General features: G+C 39.5%; 1 protein-coding gene across 1 annotated transcript in view; it reads right to left on the bottom strand.

The window, feature by feature from the left end:
- Positions 1–16,276, bottom strand: part of Pspc1 (paraspeckle component 1) — a 57,545-nt gene that overhangs the window by 32,470 nt on the left and 8,799 nt on the right. Inside the window, 3 exon segments of the mRNA XM_038310069.1 lie at positions 7,061–7,145; positions 11,390–11,586; positions 14,109–14,204. Coding sequence (XP_038165997.1) covers positions 7,061–7,145; positions 11,390–11,586; positions 14,109–14,204 — 378 coding nt within the window.

The following is a 16,276-nucleotide window of genomic DNA, read 5'->3' as shown; positions in this document are numbered from 1 at the left end:
CCAATTAAAATTTCCCATATTAAACGACTGTAAGAGCCAAAGGCAGAGACAGTCTCTGTGCATTCAAGGCCAGCCTGCTCTGCATAGTGAGTTCCAGGATAGCCAAGGGTATGACAGAAAAACCCTGACTCAAAAAAATCAAAGACAACAGGAGCAAGGGTATTTTAATAGCATTTTTTTCTAATTTTAAAATGTCAAGACCAGGGGGCCAAAGAAATGGCCTAGTGGGTCAGATTAAAATTACTTAACACCAAGTCCATGCAAGGCTGAAAACCTAAGGTTCAATTCCTATAACACACACAAGGGTGGAAGGAAAGACCCAGCCTTAGAAAGCTATCATCTAGCAGCCACAGGACACATGTTTACACACCTACAACTTCCTACCTACCCATCCACCCCCTTTCTCTTCTCTGGAACAATTTTTTTTTAATTCAAAGCTAGGCATGATAGTACATACTATAATCACAGCACTCAGGAAAATCAGGCAGGGGGACTGAAACCAGCCTAGGTTCACAGCAAGACAGTCTTTTAAAAAAAAAAAAAAAAAACAGAATGAAGAAAAATATAGTAAAATATGACTTCCATTCCTTGTGAAATCTGGAGCGGCACCCCATATAATCAAACACATGAATTTTCTACAGTGAAATAAATATTTATACCCATTGAAAAGAACAAAGGTATCCCATAATTACATGAGCTCAGGTCACTCCTTTCCACAAAGCTTATGTCGGACTCTGCCAAAAATGATGTAAGGGGTTGGAGAGACAGCTCAGGCTGCTATTCCAGAGAACCTTGGTCTAACTGGTGATTGCCAGCTCACAACCATCTGTAATTCCAATTTCAGAGGATGCAAATGCCCTCTTCTGGCTCCTTGAGCACAGAGCATGTATGTGATGCACAGACATAAATACATAAATGTAAAGATTTTTAAAAAAAAATAAAGAATATATTTTAAAAGTTTGGTTTGGGAGCTGATAATGTGGTATACCTAGAGTTAGTAGAGTGCTCTCGCCTAGCATGTATGAAACCCTGTGTTTGGTGCCCAGCACTTCATAGATGTGCCATGGTACTTGAGTGTACCCCTAGTACTGGGGAGGTGGAAGCAAGAGGATTAGAACTTCAGGGTCACAAAAAAAGGAAGAAAAAAAAACAGTACTCAGGAGGCAGAGGCAGCCTGGTCTACAGAGTTAGTTCCAAGACAGCCAGGGATATTACAGACAAAACCAAAACCCCCACCCCCGTCCCGGCGCCGCCACAAAAAAAAAAAAAGGATTTCAAGGTCACCCTGGCATAAATGAAAACCCATGTCTGCATAATCAAGCTTGGTGGCACATGCCTTTAATCCCAGCACTCATGAGAAGGCAAAGGCAGGCAGATCTCTGTGATTATCTACATTGCAAATTCCAAGGTAGCCAAGGGATACTACATAGTGAGACCATTTCAAAATATTAAAAAATAGAAAAGTGTTGATGTGATGCCTCAACCGGTAAAGTGACTATTTTACCAAGTATGAGGACCTGAGGTCAGATCTCCAACACTCTCAAACAGATGGACACACTGGTGTACATCTGTAGCCCCAACAATGAGGGAAGGTGCATGTGGAGAACAGAGGATGAATGACATCAGGTGTCTTCCTTCCTTAATATCTCTCAATTCTTTCTGCTGAGAGGCAGGGACTCTTGACTAATACAGAATTCATTTATTCAGACAGCATAGCCAACTTGCCACACTGATTTAGTTAATGCCTTGTTTCCACTTTCGGCATTACAGGCCTTTCTACACTGGGAGTACAGGAGAGCTGTACAGTGCCTGCCTTCCATCTGGAAGTAAAAATGCAGGGATTACAGATGTCTGCCACCTTAACTAGCTTTCCATCTCGGTTCAGGGATCCAATTCAGGTGGTTAGGTTTGCACATCAAGTGTTTCTGACCCACTAAGAAACCTCCCTAGCTCTTTCTTTATTAGGTGTTTTAAGACAGAATTTCTCAGTGTAGCTTTAGAGCCTGTTCTGGTACTCTCTCTGTAGGCCAGGCCAGCCTCGAACTCATAGAAATTCCCTTGCTTCTGCCTTCCAAGTCTGGACTTAAAGGCATGCACCACCACTGCTCAGCCTCTTTTTTTTTTTTTTTTTAAGATTTATTTACTTTGAAAAAATGCTGGATAGTAATGGCACACACCTATAATCCCAGCACATAGGAGGCAAAGGTATGTGAATCTCCATGAAGTTGAGGCCAGCCTTGTCTACAGGGAGTTCCAGGATAGCCAAGGCTACACAGAGAAACCCTGTCTCTTGGGGGGGGGGGGGGGGAGATTTATTCATTTAGTCAGGTGTGATGACACAATTTTAATCCCAGCACTTGGGAAGCAGAGGCAAATTTCTGAGTGCAAGGCCAGCCTCGACTACTGAATAAGTCCAACACAGCCAGGGCTACACAAAGACAAAAACAAAAAACGGTTTATTTATTACTTTATTGAGTATGAGTGCTTGCTTGCCTATGTTTGTATGTGTACATGTACAGAAACATGTGCATGCATGCAGAGGCCATGGGAGGGCATCAGATACTTTGGAACTAGAGTTACAAAGAATTCTGAGCCATCATGTGAGAGCCAGGAGCTGATCCCAGGATCTCTGTGGAAGTATGACATAGTTCTTAATCACTGAATCACCTCTGCAGCCAGTGTTAGCTTCTTTTTAATGAACACTGAAGGCCACTGAGTCTGTTCAGAATATACAAGTGCTTGCCCCTATGAGCTAGAGAGACCCCAGTTTAATCCCTGGACCTCAGAAAATAGAAAAGACTCCAATAATTTATCCACCTAACTCTACAAGATCACCATGGCAAGTATACACAAACACATTATACATACACATATACACACACATATACATACACACACAGACACACAAACACATGGGGCGGGGAGGGTTATTTTAAAGAGAATTTATTATTTTGTAGACAATCCTTTAATTTGTACTTGTCTAGCTTTTTGTCCAGACAAGGGGTTATGCATACTTGGCAAGAATGTCTGAGAAGATATCATGTGCTATATCCTTACTGAAAAATATCAACAAATGCATGATATGAAGTATCTCATTAGGATAATGGAAAATTCTGACATTTAGTCAGTGCTGTCTACTAAGAATCTCTACTTTGAATTTACTATTTTTCCACTTAGCCTTAACAGAAAAATTTAAGATTTGTTTTTAATTGTATATGTAAATGTCTATGCATGAATATCCATGAAGGCCAGAGCATTTTGTTCTTCTCTCAAGTTAGACAGTATAAGTTGCTTGACGTGGGTGCTGGGAGCAATTAAGAGCACTGGCTACTCTTCCAGAAAACCATTCCCAAAACCAACATGACAATACAACCATTTGTAATACAGTCCCAAAGAGTTTGGTTCCCTTTTCTTGAATCTAACGGCACTCCATGCATGCATGCATGCATATCATACGTAAACATGTAAGCAAAACACCCATGCACATTACATAAAATTTAAAAATAGTAAAAAGAAAAACTTTAAAGAGAGCAGTAAATGCTCCTTACCACTAATCCATCTAACAATAATATACAATTAAAATATTTTTTTAAAAAACATGTATCTGAGCCGGGCGGTGGTGGCGCATGCCTTTAATCCCAGCACTCGGGAGGCAGAGGCAGGCGGATCTCTGTGAGTTCGAGGCCAGCCTGGTCTACAAGAGCTAGTTCCAGGACAGGCTCTAAAAAAGCTGCAGAGAAACCCTGTCTCGAAAAACCAAAAAAAAAAAAAAAAAAAAAAAAGGAAAAAAAAAGAAAAAAAAAACATGTATTTGTGCACTGTGTGCATGCAGTGCCTGAGGAGGCCAGAAGGGGGAACTGTGTAACTGTATAACTGGAGTTAGAAAAAGTTGTTAGCTGCCTTTTAAGTGTCTGAATGGAACCTGGGTTCTCTGAAAGACCAGCCAGTACTTTTACTCTCCGAGCCAACTCTCCAGAATCCACCATATAAACTGTTAATGATGTCAATTTTATTTGTATTAACACTATGCAAAAATCCTGTTGTTCAAGAATTTTCCCACTTTTCACATTCATCAGTAAATCCTATCTTCTAGGTATGGTAAGGCACACCTGGACTGTCAATCATAGGGAAACTGAAATAAGAGAACCTCCATGAAATACATAGTGAAACAAAAAAAAGAAAAATTGTCTTTTCTATAATTATTACTATACTCTTTACTTATCAGTGATTTATCACCTTTACTTTTTAATTTGATACATGAAATTCTACTGAAAAGAGCTGCTTTTTTCCTGTTATGTATTTAACTGTCTGATACTTTTAGCAGTATGGAACTTATACAAATTTTGTTCTATGGTTTGAAAGCTAATGATCTCATTCTCTGTTTCTCTGTCTCAACCTCTCTACCTTTCTCCCTCATTTTCCCTTCTTTTGGTTAAACTGTTGGCCAAGAGAAGCTGTCATGTTGGATTCCAGGTTCTTCTGACATAATCTACCCTTGTTAAAGTCCCCTTATTAGTAGGTACTTCCTTACTATTAATACAATTTCTTCAAAAACCATGGCTTGTTTTATTAGGGAAATGCATTTACAAGAATGTGAAAAGTAGGTGTGCTCACTTCTGCTGACATCACTGCTTCTGGGGTCATTTAGTGAATAGTGCTATGAAAACATTAGTTTAATCACATACTTGTACTTCTGCATCTACCTATCAATACTAAAACCCTTTGATCTCACAGTAGTGAGTCTAATACAACATACACCATTCATCTTGTCTTTCTTCATTCTCCAACAGTGATAACCTGGGTCTCATACTACAGTTCCTAAATTGTTCAGAATGCTCAATGTGGGAGCACACACCTATGATCTCAGCAGCTGAAAAGAGGAAGACAAGACAGCCTGTAGCATAGAGACCCTGTACACATTCAAAAGTGCATGCTGCCCCCAATACAAACACAAACACCTATATCCTTAAAACTAGATTATACACAATGAGACCCTACTAAGAACAAGAAAAAACAAGGAGTTGGGCAGTGGTGGCGCACGCCTTTAATCCCAGCACTTGGGAGACAGAGGCCAGCCTGGTCTACAAGAGCTAGTTCCATGACAGGCTCTGACTTCAGGGAAACCCTGTCTTGGGGAAGGGAAAAAAAAAAACTTAGATTATGGAATAAATGTATGGCTTGTCCTGCATGCATGTGTGTGTAACTATTTTTTTCTTTTAAAAGCAGTTTTGTGTGTTTTCTTTTTTGTTTTTGAGGTTCGTAAGAAAATTGAGTAATAGATTGTATTCCCAAATACTTCCTTCCATACGGAAATCAACATGGATGTATTGACAGTAGGTTGTTGATTTCCGTAGTGTTCTGTCTGTGCGTATGCCTGAAGGCCAGAAGAGTGCATCAGATCTCATTACAGAGTCACCATGTGGTTGCTGGGAATTGAACTCAGAACCTCTAGAAGAGCAGTCAGTACTCTTAGCCACAGAGCCATGTCTTCAGTACCCTCAAATCACTTTTCAATGTGACCATGTTATTCATCTCTATCAGACTCATGTGTTAAATTTTATGTAACAATTAGGATTTTCTCTTCCACACTCTATTTGGTTTTGATTAGTTGTGTTCCTTGCTGGGGGGGAAGGGGTGGTGGCAGTTATCTATTTGATTCATTACTATACAAAAAGCCTAGCTGACAAATTGGGATAAAAGAGAAAGCTGGATTTAAATAAGGTTTTAAATTTGGAAAGAAGTTTCCTTTCCTTTGAGAAACTAAGAAGATCTGGACCAGTTTCCATGAAAACAAAAAACTGTTTACATAAAAAGAAAAGGTGTGTCCTTTTCCTGATGAGGAAAAACACCTCAGGAGTCTCAAACTGTGAAGGTACACTGAAAGTATAAGAGTAGCTCTCAACCGGGCGATGAGATTTTGTCGGCATGTGTGTCTGTGTGAGGGCATAGAATCCCCTGGAACTGGATTTACAGACAATTTTGAGTGCTGGGAAATTAAACCTGGGTCCTCTGCAAAAGCAACTAGTGTTCTTAACCTGAGTCATCTCTCCTACCCCTTACTATTTTATATGAAAAAAATTCAAATTTGTTTCATCTATCATAGCTTTATTTAAAACATTGACTTATGCCAGGCGGTGGTGATATATGTCTTTAATCCCAGCACTTGGGAGGCAGAGGCAGAGGATCTCAGTGAGGAGGAATTCAGTTAAAGGCCAGCCTGGTCTACAAAGTGAATTCCAGGACAGTCAGGACTGTTCCACAGAGAAACCGTCTTGAAAAACCAAAAAAAAAAAAAAAAAAAAATTTAACGTATGATTTTTGAAGCTTTGAAGACAGTGATTTTTAATGCCCATGCCCCTGAGCAGGGGATGTGGCTCAGTTAGTAAAGTGTCTCTCTACCACACAAGAGCCCAGGCACTGTATAAACACAGTAGCATGAACCTATACGGTTTTTTGTTTGTTTTGTTTTGTTTTGTTTCGTTTTTCCGAAACAGGGTTTCTCTGCCTACCAGTCCTGGTGTCCTGAAACTTCCTTTGTAGACCAGGCTGGCCTTGAACTCACTGAAATCCACTTGTCTCTGCCTCCTAAATGCTCGGATTAAAAACTGCTTCAGGCTCCCAAGAGTTAGGATTGAAAGGGTGTGCCTCCATCGCCCAGGGAGTCTGTACTTCTGGCGTTTTGGGAGAGTAAGGCTGGATGTTCTAGACTTTGAGGCCAACCTGGTAGACAATAGCAGTGACAAGCCAACTCAGGTTACATAGTGAAAACCTATTTTAAAACAAAACTAAAGCAAAATAGCAATCTAAATGTATCTATCTCTGGAAAAAGTCTGGCAAATCACTGAACATTCTTACAATTAATTACATGCAACACTTAACCTCAAAATCTGTGCAAAGAGTGCCCTTAACCAGCAAAAGAATAACAATTCTAATTTCCTATATGTGGATAAAAAAAAAGGTTTCTTCAGTATTTTTACTATTTTCACAACTTACAAAGGATAAGAGAATTTTAATCAATAAAACATACAACGAAATACATTTATGTTAGGTATTAATTTACCTCAGTTGTATTTGCTTCCGTTTTTGCAATTCTTGGTTTCTGAGTTCTTCCAAGCGTCTGAGTTCTTCTTGACGTCTCATTAGATCTAAAAAAATTTTACTAGATATTAGAATTTTTTAACCTTCCCTTTCTGAGTTTTCACATCCAAACGTGAAATGTCTATTACTGGAGCATATAAGAGCTAAGAAAATACTGGTTCTACTGCGCTTTCTATTTTTGTTTCAAAGATTTATTTTTATTTTCTATGTATGAATAGTTTGCCTCCAAGTTTGTGTCTACAACATGCATGGCTGGTATCCAAGGATGCCAGAAGAGGACATTAGATCCTCTGGAACTGGAGTTACAGACAGCTGTAGGTAATAGGAATCAAACCTGGCTCCTCTGGAAAAGCAGTCAGTGCTCTTAACTACTGAAACATCTCCCTAGCTATGTCTTTTTGGTTTTCTTCCTAATTTTTTTGTGTGTGTGTGTGTGTTTTTAAAGAATAGGGTCAATCCATTCGCAGGAGTCATCAAAGACCATGGGAAAACCAATATTTACATTACAACTCATAAAAGTAGCAAAATGAATTATAAATTAGCATAGAAATAATTTTATGGTTGAGGGTCACCACAGCATAAAGAACTGCACTAAAGAATAACAGCATTAAGAAAGTTGAGAATAACTGCCCTAGAACAAACTAGAACTCACTATATAACCCAAGGTGGTTTCAAACTCACTACAATCCACCTTCCCTAAGCTTCAAAAGTGCTGGGATTATATACATGAGCAACGACATCTGGGTTTTTAAGATAATGCTTTGATAAACTATGTAGTCTTGGTTGACCTCAAACTTGGAATCCTCCCAACTCCTTGCAGAGTTCTGCCATTGGTTACAGGTACACAATACCACATGCAACTTCTATGCCACTTTAAAGAAATCAATAAAGGATAAATATCAGACAGTCAAACAATGATCAAAAGTGATACTAAACCTAGGGTTAATACTTCTATACAGGTGTGGTGTGGTGGCACACTTTAAATCCCAGCATTCAAAAGGCACTCTGAGAGTTCCAGGCAGCCAGAACTACATAGCATAGAGACCCTGCCTTCAAATTAATGAATAAATGAATGAATGAAATAAATAAATAATGAATGAATGAACGAACGAACAAACAAACAAACAAACAAATAGTTTCTGCGTGGGAAAATTATGATTGGAGAACATTACATTAGTTGGGCACTTGGGAGGTAGAGGCAAGAGGATCTCTGTGCATTCCAGACCAGACTAAACTATATAATGAGTTTTAAGCCAACCAGTACCAAAAAGAAAATAAACGAAGTAAGACATACTAACATACATACATAGTCACAGAGAAAATCAAAGAATTGGACAGCAGACATGACTCAGTTTAAGGGTATAGCATATATTGCTCTTGCACGGGCACTGAGTTTCATTTTCGGTACCCACATGGAAAATAAGAAACTCTGTAATTCCATTTCCCAGGGGACCTGACATTCTCTTCAGGACTCCCTGGGCACATATGTATTTGGTGCACAGATATACATGCAGACAAAACACCCATACACACAAAAATCTTTAAAAAAGGAAAACTAGCCACTAGCCAGGGGTTGGGAGCACATGCCTTTAGTCCCAACACACACTAGTGAGAATCAGAAGATCTTCATGAACTGGAGACCAGCCTGGTCTACAGAGTGAGTTCCAGAACAGCTAAGGGTACACAGAGAAACCCTGTCTCAAAGTGAAAAAAAAAAAAAAAAAAAAAAAAAAAAAAGACTGCTTTTAGGGGCTAGAGAGAGCTCAGAAGAGCACTGGATGCTCTTCCAGAGACCCCTATGTTTGAATGCCAGCACCTAGGTCCCAATACTATGACAGCTCACTACCACAGGTTACTCCAATTCCAGGGGATTCAATGCCCTCTTCCGGCTTCCAAGACAATAGGCATACTGTGTTACAAAGACATGCATGCAGGCAAAATACATATGTATTTTTAAAAAAAATTTGTTCAAAGACTCCTCTTACAAACTGAGTTATCAGTTTCATGTTCTTCCCAGTATTTAAGAACCTATTCTTAGCAGAGCAGTGGTAGTACATGCCTTTAATTCCCTGTACTCGGGAGGCAGAGGCCAGAGGATCTCTGTGAGTTCAAGGCCAGCCTGATCTACAAAAGCAAGTTCCAGGACAGGCTCCAAAGAAACCCTATCTCAAAACATCAAAAAATAAAAATTAAAAAAAAAGGACCTAGTCTTTCTGATTCCCCAAAGTTATCTGAACACATAAATCTTTTTATTCTCTACCAGTTATCATTTGATACTCCCTCCTCCCTCCCTGAGGTCCAACTGGGGATTGAATCTGTAGCCTTGTGTATGCTAAAAAAACGTGCTCTACAATTTAACAAAAATCATAGCTCCATTTTGGTGCTCTTCTAATGCATAGTAATAACCTTAAAGCCAGCACTTAATCATAATCTTTCTACCAAATAAAATTTTACATGTGGCTCTGGGAAGTGGTGGCGCACACCTTTTATCCCAGCACCCTGTGAGTTCGAGGCCAGCCTGGTTTACAAAGTGACTTCCACAAAAGTCAAGGCTTCACAGAGAAACCCTGTCTCAAAAAAAAAAAAAAAAAAAAAGAAAAAAAAAAAGAAAGAAGAAAGAAAGAAAGAAAAAAAAAAAGAAAAAAAGAAAAAAAGAAAAAAAGAAAAAAAGAAAGGGGGAATTTACATGTGGCCTTATTTCATTCCTATCTTACACAAATTGTATACTATGCTTCCCTTTCTGTCAACAGAATGATATCTGTATTACTACTGCTAAAGTTAAACATCCTTGAACTACCTCCAGCAATGCTACTCACGTAAGAAGCTCAAAAAAAAAAATTTTTTTTTTCAAGTGTCTTTTGTAATCTAGGCTGCCCTGGAACTTGCTAACCAAGGTTAACCTTGAAATTCCTATTCTCCAGCTTCACCCAAGTCCTAGAAGTACAGGCATTCATCAGCCACTTCCACTTCAAATATAACCCTGGGCTTTATTCATTCTAGTCATGTAACCTACCAACAGACCCAGCCTACTAACACCTTTTCCCCCCTTATTTTCATGTGATTGGATGTTTTGAGAGCATGTATGATTGTGAACTATTTGCATTCAGTACCCAAGGAGGCTAGAAGAGGACGTCAGAATCCCTGGGACTAGAGTTTTAGACAGTTGTGAGCTGCCATACGGGTGCTGGAAATCAAACCTGGATCCTCCAGAAGAATAACCAGAGCTCTTAACCACTGAGCTCCCTCACACTTTCAGAGGCTGACCCAGAAATCCAAATCTGAAACAAATCTATTACCAAGCTTTCTGGATAAGGGATACTCAATACTACTAAACTTCTGGGGGGTGGGGGTGTTTGTTTGGTTGGTTGGTTGGTTGGTTTTTGTCTTTATTTTTTTTTTTAAATATTTATTTATTATGTATACAATATTCTGTCTGTGTGTATACCTGCAGGCCAGAAGAGGGCACCAGACCCCATTACAGATGGTTGTGAGCCACCATGTGGTTGCTGGGAATTGAACTCAGGACCTTTGGAAGAGCAGGCAGTGCTCTTAACCTCTGAGCTAAAAATCTCATCAGAGCCAGGTGGTGGTGGCGCACGCCTTTAATCCCAGCACTTGGGAGGCAGAGGCAGGTGGATCTCTGAGTTCGAGGCCAGCCTGGTCTACAAAAGCTAGTTCCAGGACAGGCTCTAGAAACTACAGGGAAACCCTGTCTCAGGAAAAAAAAAAAAAAAAAGAAAGAAAGAAATCTCATCAGGAGGGGCTGGAGAGATGGCTCAGAGGTTAAGAGCATTGCCTGCTCCTCCAAAGGTCCTGAGTTCAATTCCCAGCAACCACATGGTGGCTCACAACCATCTGTAATGGGGTCTGGTGCCCTCTTCTGGCATACACACAAGACACAATATTATATTAATAATAATAATAATAATAATAATAATAATAATAGGATAAATAAATATTTGAAAAAAGTCTCATCAGGAGTTGTGGCTTACATCTACAATCCCAATACTCAAGATGATAATCAGGAGTTCAAGAAGAATCTGAGTTACCAGGTAAGACTCTTTCTTTAAAACAATCACAAAAGTTCTCATGAAAAAGTTTTAACTAATATATTGAATCATAACTTGTTTCTGAACTCCTAATTGGCAAGTTAATGCTAATACACAGCACTCAGAAGGCAAAGAAAATCAGAACTCTAAGTTCAAAGCCAGCTGGTATACATAGAAAGATCCTATCTCCAAAAACACAATCACAACAAAATACTAATACGTATCAGTGGTACATCTCTTACCTTGCCTCATTAGCATTAATTGATGTTCATGTCTAGCTGCTTCCATCTCTGCCTCCAGTTTCTCTTTGGCTTCTCTGATGTTTCTATCAACCTGTTCACGCTGCTGCTTTTCCATTTCATCGAGAGCCTTCCATCGAGATGCATATTCAAATTCAAATGTCCCGGGTTGAGCAAACCGTGGTGGCTGTTCTCTTTCCCTATATTAACATTAAAAACATACAAAAATGTATGCTTAAAAGGTAAACAACAAAAGAGAAAAATAACTATGACTTATCACTTATTGGACATTTATAGTATTTATGGCCTGAACAGTGAGGCATAATACATTGTCTCATGACAATATCATGAGTCTATATACATGAATTCATGAAACTTCCCAAGAGTATCAACTAATAATAAGACCATGATTCAAACTTACAAAATACAATACTCTAACCCATGTTACCATTACTACCTCCCATAAAGACTTTCTCAGGTGCTGGAGAGATGGCTCAGAGGTTAAGAGCATTGCCTGCTCTTCCAAAGGTCCTGAGTTCAATTCCCAGCAACCACATGGTGGTTTACAACCATCTATAATGGGGTCTGGTGCCCTCTTCTGGCCTGCAGGCATACACACAGACAGAATATTGTATACATAATAAATAAATATTTTTTTAAAAAAAGACTTTCTCATTTTCATTCAACTACTATATATAATGAAACCTGCAACATACAAACTCAGTGAGTCTTAGAATCAGATTTTCTTAGTTATAAAAATATTTTGTTGTGTACCAAGTTAAGTAGTTGGGCTAAAGATAACAAACTGAATCACTCTGTCTGTAGTTACTTACATATTTAACAGCTGTGCTGTTGTAACAATTTATGGCACAACTAGGTATATACTAATTTTCAATACTCAAATAATAAATGAGAAAACAAATAACTAAATGAAAAAATGGGCCGAGCATAGTGGTGCATGCCTTTAATCCTAGCACTCAGGAAGCGAGCCAAGAGGATCTATCTATATGAGATGAAGGCCAGTCTGGTCAACACACCGCGTTCCTAGCCATCAGGGCTACATAGTGAGACCAATGTCTCAAAAAAAAAAAAAAAAAAAAAAAAGGCACATCTTTAATCCCAGCACACAGGAGGTAGAGGCAGGGGGATCTCTGTTGAGTTTGAGGCCAGACTGAAAGTGAGTTCTAGGACATCAAGGACAGGCTTCAAAACTACAGAGAAAAAAAAATAATAATAATTAATAATGGCACAATTTTCATCTCTTCTACAGAAACCTCACAATTGGAATTTTCATTTTACTTGTAATGAAAGGGAAGATGAGCTGAAGCAACATAATTCCAAGCACTAACACCGAAAGTTATCACAGAGCAAAAAGAGGCAAATAATAAGAACCGTATACAAGGACCAGGAATTTAGGTCAATAGTAGGCACAGGATTTGATACTGGGAGGGCATGCAGAGGATAAGAAAGAAGGGAAGGCTAGATGCAAAGGCAGGCAGCTGTCTGAATTTAAGACCCTATCTCAAATTGGGGTGGGGGGAAAAGAGGAAAGAAAAGAAAAATAAGAGGCATAATGTTACACAAATTTAACCCCAGCTTCCCTAAAGCAGAGACAGGGAGAGTCTAGAAGTTTGAAACCAGCCTGGTCCACACACAGTGAGGTCCAGTCCATCCAGGGCTACACAGTGAAACCCTGACTCAAAATTAAAATAATAACAAGAAAATTTAAAGAAAGAAATGAGAAGAAATGGCTCAGCATGTAAGAGCACTCCCTGCTCTTACAGAGGACTAGGGCTTCGTTCCTAGTACCCATGTCAGGCAGCTCAACAACTAAGCCTCTATCCCAGCTCCAGGGCTCTGATGCCTCACCACTGGCACCTGCACTCGTGTGCATATACCCACATGCAAACTCCAGACCGGCCAGAACTACACAGTGAAGATTAAAAAAAAATAAAAAGGATTAAATAATAAGTAGAAACTTGCTGGGTGGTGGTGGCGCACACCTTTAATCCCAGCACTTGGGAAGCAGAGGCAGGTGGATCTCTGTTCAAGGCCAGCTTAGTCTACAAGAGCTAGTTCCAGGACAGGCTTGAGAAGACTCCAAAGCTACAGAATCACGAAAAGCCAAACAAACAAACAAACAAACAAACAAACACAAAAGTAGAAACATTTCTAAGTAAAACTAGCATGTTTTACCCATGTCTAAAAAGGGGAAATAATGTGGCTGAAGAAATGGCTCAACAGTTAAGAGCAATTACTACTACTGCAAAAGACCCATGTTTGGCTCCCATAAGCCAGCTCAGAACCATCTGTAACCCAGTTCCAAAGAGCTCCAACCCTTCTTCTTACTCCTGCGAGCTCTTGCACACATGTGGTGCATATATATAGCCTTAGATACATACACATAAAATTAGTTTTTAAAATAAAAATAACATTCCATATAGACCAAACCACTCTATCATCCAAATTATGCTCTAATAGTACTTTAGAAAAACGTAATAAACCAAATTGGGCGGGGGTGGAGTACGCCTTTAATCCCAGCACTTGGGAGGCAGAGGCAGGTGAATCTCTATGGCCAGCCTGATCTACAGAGCAAGTTCGAGGACAGGTTCCAAAGCTACAGAGAAACCCTGTCTAGAAAAACCAAAAAAAAAAAAAAAAAAAAAAAGTAATAAACCCTAAACAGTACACATCTAAAATAACTTTATTAATCAAGCCTTACTTATGATATTGTTGAGTCTTCTGCATTAGCTTCTCTGGTAAGCCATCTTCATCATCAAACTGCTCCATGGGTTCCACAATTACTGGACGAGGTGTTCTAGGTTAAGTATAAAGGCATTAATAAAAATTAATTTCATGACTACAATTAGCACTCTCATAAAATTTATAATAATGGCTGGGCGGTGGTGGCGCAGGCCTTTAATCCCAGCACTCGGGAGGCAGAGGCAGGCAGATCTCTGTGAGTTCGAGACCAGTCTGATCCAAACAGCTACTTCCTAGACACCCGGGCCACACTGAGAAACCCTGTGAGTTTGAGGCCAGCCAGTCTACAAGAACTAGTTCCAGAACAGGCACCAAAAGCTAGAGAGAAACCCTGTCTCAAAAAAACAAAATAGATGAATAAATAAATTTTATGATAAAAATATTCACTTGAAAAATGTCACAGTAAAGAAAAATGTCCCAAGAATCATGCACGTTCATATATAGAAATAAAGCCAGGTGTGAGAGGTACTGGAGAGGCAGAAGGATCTGTACATGTTCAAGGTCAGCCTGGTCTACAACCTGAGTTCCACATGATAGCCAGTACTACACAGTGAGACCCTGCTACAAAATCAGTTAATTTTTAATAACTGGGTCAAAATAGGTAGGCAAGATAGCTGTGTTGGTTAGTTGTTTTGTCGACTTGACACAAACTCTCTAATAGTGGTTTAAAGGAGATCTACTGGACTGCAGGCATACATGCAGGCAGAACATTGTATACATAAAATAAATAAATCTTTAATTAGAGCTACTTCCAGGACAGCTAGAGACTTACTCAGAAAAACCCTCTCTTGGGAAAAAAAAGAGGGCGGGAAGAACTCATTAGAAAAAAGGGGGGATGGGGCTGGAAAGCTGGCTCAACAGTTAAGAACACTGATGCTCTTCCAAAGAACCCAGTTGAATTCTTAGGACCTACGTAGTGGCTCACAACAGAAATCTGACTCCCTTTCCTGGCTCCACCAGTCCAGACATACATGCAGAAAAACACTCATACACCTAAAAAAATTTTTTAATTAAATAATTTAAAGAATTTAAAGTAAGAACAAAGATGAGGGCAGATAGGTTGAAAAAAGAACAAAGAAAAGGGCAGAAAGGTTGAAAATTATTTCTTGCGGGGCAATGGTGGCAGAAGACTTTCATCTGGAAGGTAGAGGCAAGTGGATCTCTATGAATTCAATGCCAGCCTGGTCGACAGAGCAAGTTCCAAGACAGCAAGGGCTACACAGAGAAACCCTGTGTTAACTCCCCCATATGACAACACCCCCTCAAAAATTTTTTTTTCTCAGGCTAGAGAGATGGTTTAGCATACTTAGGAGTACTAGCTGGTCTTCCAGAGGACCCACATGGCAGCTCACAATTGTCTGTGTCTCCGGCTCCAGAGTATCTGAACCTTCACACAGACATAAATCCAAGCAAAACACCAAAGCACGTGGGCGGGGGGTGGGCGGTTCTCAATGGTTACTATGATTAACCTATAATCCCGGCACTAGGAACTACGAGACAAAAATGATCTCAAGTCCATGTCAGCCTGGGCTAGAATGAGTTGTAGGGTAAAGGACCCACAAAAACTGAAAAAACAATCACACTGCTTCAATAACGAAAGGCCAAACCCATCTGTCAAAATAAAAATTATTTAAATTTTTCTTATGTGTATGAGTCTTTGCTTGCATGTATTTGAGTACAGTACATGTATGTCTGGTGCCCATAAGTCAAGAAGATACCAGATTTCCTGGAACTGTAGTTAGGGATGGTTGTGAAATGCTATACATGTGAGGGAATTGAATCTGCGCCTTCTGCAAGAGTTACAAGTGCCCTCTGTAGTCCCATTTAAAAAAAAAAAAAAAAAAAACACTTTTTTTTCTCAAAACAGGGTTTCTCTGTAGCTTTGGAGCCTGTCCTGAAACTCACTCTGGAGACCAGGCTGGCCTTGAACTCACAGAGATCCACCTGCCTCTGCCTCCCAAGTGCTGGGATTAAAGTCGTGTGCCACCACCACCCAGCTCAAAAGTTTTTTAGAGACTCAAGAAGGAAATACACTAAGCACCTCTGACAACACATTATACAATTCAGAAATGACAAGGTTAACTATATTAAGTCAAAGGATAACGAGAATCAAGTTCAGACAGATAC

This window comes from Arvicola amphibius, chromosome 13, assembly GCF_903992535.2.
Source record: "Arvicola amphibius chromosome 13, mArvAmp1.2, whole genome shotgun sequence".
Lineage (NCBI taxonomy): Eukaryota > Metazoa > Chordata > Mammalia > Rodentia > Cricetidae > Arvicola > Arvicola amphibius.
The sequence above is the reverse complement of the archived record's forward strand: the minus strand, read 5'-3'. Positions and strand labels throughout refer to the sequence as shown.